Raw genomic sequence first — 8,108 nt, 5'->3', positions numbered from 1 at the left:
GGAAGAGTATGTCCACCACTCTTTCCAAAAACTCGGGGGCCATGGACTCCGTTGCCGGGGGCGTCCAGGTTCTCATCTTGTTGAGAACCATTTTGTAGGGGCGCTCCCATGGGTCCCGGTCCAGTTCCGCCAGGAGTTCTTCCCACGCCTGGTCCTTGGCCCGTTTGATGGCCAGGGAGTAGAGCTGCTTGGCGGAGCAATACTCCACTCCCGCTGCCTCCATGCGACGCGGATCGCGATGTTGGACTCTTCTGGCCCTGATCCACTCTCGCCTGGCTCGGACGGAGGAGCGCCTAAGAGTGGCGATCTCCTCCGTCCACCAGTAGGCAGTTTTGCGCGGCTGTGGGCGGACTCGGGGCATTCCGGCGTTGCAAGCATCCGCCATCAGCTTCCCGACCCGCTCCGCCAGCTCCTCCACGTCGTCGGACCTTCCCAAGACGTCTTCTATCCATAATGACGCGTGGATGGACGCCCTGAAGAGGTCCCTGTCTATTTTCCGCCATGCCCATCTGGGGAAGCGTTCCTCTGCCTCCCTGCGGCGGGCCTGCACCTCCGGGAGAGCGACCGGGAGACTCGCCTCGATAAAGAGGTGGTCCGATAGCGTTTCTATCTCCTCGGCCACCCTCCATCCCCTCACCTGGTGGGCTAGGTGGGGGCTGGCCCAAGTCAGATCTATTATGGACCCCCCCCCGCCTCACGCAGGTCTGTGTGTTCCCCGTGTTGAGAAGCACGAGGCCCAGACCCGCCGCCCAATCCTCTAGGAATCTGCCTTTAGCATTCGTGGCCGGGGAGCCCCACAACACCGATTTGGCGTTGAAATCCCCGGCCACTATTACTTGCTGTTGAGGCAGAATTCTCTTTAGGGAGGCTCTCAGATTCTCCAGAGTCCCCTCGTATGTGGCCGCATCGACGTTGGGGGATACGTATACCCCAACAACGTGTACACGACCCCACTTGACGATGACGAACCCGTCGCCCGCCTCTACGCGAGAGCAGGCGACGGGCTCGCTCGTGCCCATCCAGGTGATCGCTACCGAGCCGCACCGGCTTCCCGCCCACAACGCGTGGTTCTGCGGTATCCGGTACGGCTCTGCCGCCACTCCCAGGCCACACCCCAGCTCCATTATCGTGTGAATGAACACATCTTGTGAAGCCGCGGTGTGGTTTAGATTGGCCTGTAGGAGGCGGTGTAGAGACATTTTTAATACGTCTCAGAGTCCTCCGCCTCCGCATCTTCCTCGATTTCCTTGGTTAAAATGTACACAGGCTGCGTGTTCTCCTCTGGCCCCGTGTTGGAGTCCTGCGTTTGGACTGACGTCGACGCTGGGGGCATGTGCTCGTACGCCGTCTGGTCCATGTTTACCTCTTCTGCCACCAGAGTTGCGTCGGGAACCACTGTTTCGGATTCCCGCACAATCTCCGGTGTTGGAACAGGGATAGGTGGCGGCGGTGGCAGCAGTTGTAGCTGTCGAGTTGCCCCATCCTTCTCCCTGTTCTTCCTCTTTCGTTGTGCCAGAGGCCTCTCCTGGGCGCGGAGCTCCTCCAACTCGATATCTCTCGACATCTGATTTCCGTCGCTGCCCAGGCGGCTGACCATGTGTGTTATGGCCGCCGTTACTGTGGCAGCGGCATCGTTCAGATGCTTTTTGTCCGTGCCCTTAAGGCTGCTGGCGGTTGAGCACACCTTGTCTACTTTACGTACCGCCTCTAGGATTCTCTCAGGGAGGTCGACTGTCGGAGCTGACTTTAGCTCCTCCAGTCTCTCCTTCTCCCTGATCTTCCTGGTCTTTGAGAGGTTCGCGGCTATGGAGGGATCATCCAACTTTTGCATTCTCCTCCGCTCCCTCTCAAACTCCTTCTTAGCCAACGCGACCTTTTTTGTCGCGAAGTCTCCTGTCGTGACGGGTCTACCCCTGCCTCTGGTGGATCCCGCCGCGCTGCCTTCCCTGTTCGACGACTCCGATGCCTCCTCCTCGGCATCCGAAGGGTCGTTCCCGGGGTCCGTGGTGTCATCGTCGACCACCACTACCGTGTCGTCCTGAGCGTCCTCCGTGGCTCCTACCTTGTCAAGGAAATCTCTCGACTTGGCGAAAAGCGTGTCGGTGTCGGCTCCAATCCTCTCCAGCGAAACAGCTACGGTCGGGAGGTCCCCGATCCCGCTACCTGAGGGAGCGCTTTTGTTACGCGCGCTCGCTGGTCTCCTCGCGGACTTTTTCGTAGTCCTGCTTTTGCTCTTGGACCTACTCCGGGTCCTTGAGCCGCTCCTGTTTTCTGCCGACACCGTCGGCCTTGACGACTCCCTCCCACTCTCTCGCCGAGAGTCGGCCGAGGAACCTCGATCCCGACCCTCAGCCTCCGCCCCCCGGGCACTTAAAGGTGTTTGCTGCATTAGGTTATCTCCTTCCTTGCCCCTCACGGCTCCGTCTGTCAGGGCATGCCCTCACCGACCGGCCATGCCGCCGGCCGGGCCCCGAGTTCCCCCAGGGGACAGACTACACCGCTATCCCGGAATGTGCATCGGGACGGGTCCCTGCCCCTTACTTCCCCGCGGGCGCAGTCCATCAAGGAGCTAACGCACCGCGGGCTTTCGGGGGTCCCTCGCCTCCGACAACGAGGGCACCGTGAGGGGCGTTGCCACGACGGGAGGGGACTCCCCCGACGTTCCGGGCGTAGGAGGCTGCAACCCCTCCACCGCCCTTCCCGCCGAGGGAGCCGGCAGAACATCCGGGGTCGCCGGCCGAGGAAGCCCTCCGCACCGACGCCCCAATCGCTCGCTGGCGGACTTAGGGTAGGGGAACACCCCACCATACGCCTGCCGCGCGCTAAGCCCGACGGGGGAGCGGATCCGGCCGAGAGTCTTGATCCCGGTCCCCACCCCCGCCCGCCGCCCGCGACAGGCCAGGGCACAGGATGCCCCCCAGGAGTCGCAGTCATCCGTCAGCGAGCCTCCGCACGCGCCCCTCCGGTCTTTACGTCCGGAGGCCAGACCCGCCAACCCCGACCTCGGAATACGTCCGAGCGGCTCGACGGGTCTCCCACCCAGGTCGCCCCGGCCCCGACCTCGAAATACTTTCGAGCGGCCCGAGACGACCCTCCGCGCTCGAGAAACCGTGGGACCACGTCCCTGGTGTGCAATCCCCTCGCGCGGGCCTGCCCCCCACCGAACCCAGCACCACGTACTGAGCCGGATGAGAGGCGGTTTCCCACCCCTCCTAGGAGGAGTGGGACTTCGCGGTCCCAAGGGAGGGCGATCAAGACCCGCAGCGCACGCGACCGGAGTCGCGACGCCTCCGTCCGAAGACGGAGCGCGGGCCTTTTGACCCATCCGCCAAGGGAACCGCGGCCTACTTTACCCCTACCCGCAAGGGACACCCCGAGCCACCCCCCTGCCGGAGCACCGGCGTGCAATGGGTAAGTGGCCCAACCCCGGGATGGGGCGACGTAGGACGGGAGGTGCGCCCGCCGGACCCCCGGACCGCGCGAGTGCCGGACCGGGCCATTGCCCGAGAAATCCGACACCCACGTAATCAGCCCAGGGGCAGGGCGAGCAACCCCCGCCGCTACCTCACTCCCCAAGGGAAACCTGCTACCTCACCGAACCTTCCGGAGCACCGACGTGCTATGGCCGATGAGGGACCCCCAATCCCCGTGGTTTTTTATCGAGGTTTTCCTTCCTCTAGGTCGGCGGGAGGAGTAAAAACTCCCTCCTAACGGTTCCGACCGACCGGGCGTTTGCAGTCAGGGTCGCCATCCCCTACCGGCCGTTGGAATCCAGGTGGGCGGGACCCGGAATTACGTCCGGGTTTCCCCGGACAACCCGCTCCGCCCTGACCCAGACTCCTAAGCAGGGCAGCCGGTCCCCCGGTTTTCTGTCAGGGTTTTCCTTCCCTTATGTCGGTTAGGAGAGCAAAGGCTCTTCCCTCACGGCCCCGACCGGCCGGACAGTTGTTTATAGAGGTAGTCTGCCTCGCGAGTTCCCCGGGGGGAACTCCCCGGCCCACGGCAGACCCGTGGGAATGCCGTAGGTTACGGTACTGGTGTGCTCGGGCACTCCGGGTTCGCAAAACCCGTAGTGGAGGGCTCCCCCGGGCCCCTAAGGGCTCCGGAGGGTCGCCCCCCACCCCCTGGAGGGCCAAGACGAACCCCTGCCTGCCGTTTGTCCTCCATTTTTACAGTCTTTTTGTATATGGCCAACTTCTCCACACTTGAAGCACGTGCGTTGGTTTTTATTAACTGTGAAGACGCTTGAATTTCTGTTACTCGTCTCACTACTTTTATTCTTCATCTCTGCCATCTGTATCTTATTTTTCACATATTCTGCCGTTTGATCGGTTTCCTTTAACGTGTCTATAAGGTCGCCTATATAGCTGTACGACTCTGGCAGCGTATTCAATATATAATTCAACTTCTCTTTTTCTGTCACTGTAGCACCCGCACTTTTCAAATCATTAATGCACTTTTCAAAATCCAGAAAAAAAGTTGCTGCATCACTATAATTTTTCAGTCTCAATCTTTCCAATTTATTTCTGTACACAATTTGCATCGCTGTAGACTCTTTCAAATATATTTGATCAAACTTCTTCATTATTCCATAAGCCGTCGTTTCATTACAAATGAACTCCATTTGTCTATCCGAAATAGAGCTGTATATGTAATTGATTGCTTTTAAATCAGCTTCATCCCACTGCTCTTTGTCACTTGCCGTTTTCTCTCTTGTTATGTTTTCTTCACATTTCTTCATCTTCAAATACATTGCAATCCTTTTTTTCCACATTTGATAATTCTCTCCATCAAATACTGGGATCTTGAAATCGTCGTTTCCCATGGTGATCCGTTGAACTCTCAACAACGACACACTTTATTTTAGCACACTCTTTGAACCACGCTCTGATACCATGTTAATTTGGTATAATAAAGTGTTTATTATTTAATACAAAACTTATTTCTGTGAAGATCAGGTATCTGTGCTGCGCGGTGCCTACAGTTCAACAGCTGTAATCGTTCTCTCCCCTTTTCACTCGTACGAGCACGCTCGAACCGAAACTCCCTCTCCTACCTACTTGCACATACCAAGCGTGCTCACACATACTCGCTCGCCACTATAGCCAGCACAAATGTACATATTCTCAACAATTACCTATAATTATTCTATTGTATATGTAATGCATATGTATTACATATGTATACGTATGTAATACACATATACAGGGTGGCCCATTTTAAAAGAGCCAGGCAAATATCTCGAAAAATATGAAAAATACGGAAAAACGTTTTAGACAAAAGTTGTTTGGTTCGAAGGGGGACATAAGATGGTGTCATTGATGTGACTTTGGATAGTCATTTGAAAGTCACATGAAGGTCACTTTCAATTTCTTAAATAAAAACCCCCATTTTTTATTACATATTCTTATCTCGAGAGCTTTTCCAAACACTATAATAAAGTATTTTTTTATCAAGTACTTTACGAGTTACGAGGCTTGAAATTTACAGTACCGCCGGTATTAGCACTATCCAAGGTGTACGACATGGAGGTTGCGCGTCAATATTCATACCTCTTGTGTGTGTATACATTTCGTGTGTGTGTGTGTGTGTGTGTGTGTGTGTGTGTGTGTGTGTGTGTGTGTGTGTGTGTGTGTGTGTGTGTATTGAGTAGAAATTAGGCCAATAAATGTTTAAATGCTTGGCCGTTTACATAAAAAAAAACTCATAAACTATCTTTATTGCTTATCCCCGCAGGGTTTGCAAGTCGTTTTTGTAAGGAACGTTACCCAAACCTTTACTCTACTACCCTTTCTCCTCTCACTTTAACCCTCTTTCTTTTTGGACCAACGGTTTAACGTCTTTTCCGAAAACGGAGCCCAGTTTACCATCTAGGGATACTGCATCATACGAGATCTATGCGCCAGATAGGGGGGCAGCGTTTTGCTGAGAAAAATTCTCATCCGCCTAGCGGGATTCGAATCCGGCTCTCCGGATTACAAATCTGGCGCTCTACCCACTAGACCAGCCGTCTCCCCCGCTTGGCCGTTTACTTTAATGCACAAATTTACCCGACTTCGAAAACAGTTCTCTACCCTCTGTAATGTTGCTGCCGCACAAAATACACGGTTAACTTAACTGATGTTAAAAGGACCCCGCACAAAAACCTATGGAAATGGGTTCTCGGCGAATTTGTCTCAAACTTTGGGAAAATGTTGTTCATGTCATCCTGATCAAAATTTCTCATGGCAACAACTCTCTTTAAGGGGGTCATCCTGTGTGACGGCCGTTTTTTAGCTTTTTTCGGGATTTTTTTGACGAACAATAAAAACATAGAACTTCAAACTTTTTACCATTTATTTATTAACATTTCAGCAGTAACTCAAATTTTTTTTAGGCCAAAATTCTCACTCAATTATGAGTTATACCACTGTAAAGGCACTCATGTCGAAAAAAAGTTTGCAAGCGGCGTCCATGATTCAGGCTGATCGGCTTATCTGAAATAAAAAAATCAAACAGTATTTTAATCTGTGAAGCTATGGCTATTGCCGGAACTAGGATTATTTGAAAATATTGAAAATTGAATATTTTACACGTTTTCAAAAATTTGATTTACAAATAACATGATTTTTTGTGATTATTTTGTCATAAAAAAATAACGGCTTGACATTTTTCAATTATCCTAGTTCCGGCGATAACTACACATGTGCTGAATGTACCATTAAAATTGGAACGAAATCTGTCGAACCGTTTTTGAGATATTATGGACGCCAGTTAGAAAAATGCAGTTTCGAGAAAAACGCGTTTAAAAGTTCAAATACGAAATACACCATGAAATCTTGACTCACCACTAATCTGCTATGCCTGGTCCATAGACAACTCCTTCCTCTTGCTCATAAAAATCATTTAAAGCTGCTTGCTCCTCTCTGGCTTCTATCCTGGCTTGTTTCACGACATCGCTCAGGCGCCGCTCGGAGCGAGCGATTCGTGCTTCATCGCGGCGATGCACGTAAGCGTGAGCTTCGCGGCCAATCAGACAGCCCATTGTACTAAGGGTCTTTACTACACCTTGAAACCCTTCATTAAAGATGATAACCGCCAAAAATGTTGCAATTTCAACAATTTTGGCGCCTGAATGGAGATGTTTAGGAGCAAAAGTCCAGATCAACGAATTTAAAGATTCGTTACTGTTCTGCGTCTCTGCTCCTAAACATCGGGTCAGCAGTTCTTCTCTTGACAGATCTTCATAAACTGGTTTGATAGCTGCTTGGACTTCTGGTGTTAAAGGTGGCTTATCGTGACGAAATTTATTGAGCTCGCCCTTAGCTGCAGCCTGCTGCCATTTGCACCAACTGTCTTCACCTGCTGGACAGTTTTGGTGCTGCGGATTTCGATCTGTCGAACATTTGTGGAAGAAAGTAGCCCAAACTTCTTTACTCATTTCTTCAACAGAATCTGCATGTCGACGAATCGCCAATCCATAAAATTTCGTCATTTCGTTGATGATCTTATCTGTCAGTTTTCCAGTGCCTTTTCCACCGATTCCTTTATTGCGTTTTTTTACATTCCGGAGTCGCGTACCCATTCTTTTTTCAACGTGCCCTACACATTCTTTTTTTGTTACCAATGTATCTCCGTATGGCTCGGCGTTCAAAATTCCGTTGAATGTCTTACTGTCGCCGTCACCGACGTATGTAAGATACTTCACGCCATGTTTTTCCACCGATCGCAAAAACATTTGTACAATGGCATTGATTTCCATTTTACCGGAACTTCCAGTGTGATTTATGGTACATTTAGCTTCATGAGATGCATACCACGTTTCGTACGCTGCTGGATCACTATTTTTTTTACTTTTCCACAAATTGCATCCACCACAAAAGCTACTCATGACCATTGCATCTAAGACTTTTCCGGAATACTTTCCGATTAGTGTAGAAACACCAAACAAAGATGAAAAACCTCGTTTTTTCCAAGTACCATCGCCGGAAACTGTCAATTCGTCTCGTAGCTTCCTAGATTTTTCATTCATATCTTTCTCTTGTATAGCAGCAAATGATAGAACAGAGTCGAAAACTGCAGATGCGGCTGTGTGAATATTTTCCAAGAGTGCGGTATATGTTGAATTT

General features: G+C 51.7%; 1 protein-coding gene across 1 annotated transcript; it reads right to left on the bottom strand.

Moving 5' to 3' along the window:
* Positions 1 to 6,829: 6,829 nt before the first annotated feature.
* LOC139778459 (uncharacterized) lies at positions 6,830 to 7,741 on the bottom strand. The gene has a single exon (XM_071716392.1). It carries the CDS (start codon positions 7,739 to 7,741, stop codon positions 6,830 to 6,832), a length of 912 nt encoding a protein of 303 aa, XP_071572493.1.
* Positions 7,742 to 8,108: the final 367 nt, after the last annotated feature.

Source organism: Temnothorax nylanderi, unplaced genomic scaffold (assembly GCF_030848795.1).
Source record: "Temnothorax nylanderi isolate EJ_2023f unplaced genomic scaffold, tnyl_v1.0 TNYL_tig0184_pilon, whole genome shotgun sequence".
Lineage (NCBI taxonomy): Eukaryota > Metazoa > Arthropoda > Insecta > Hymenoptera > Formicidae > Temnothorax > Temnothorax nylanderi.
This window is presented reverse-complemented; position numbering and strand designations above follow the sequence as displayed.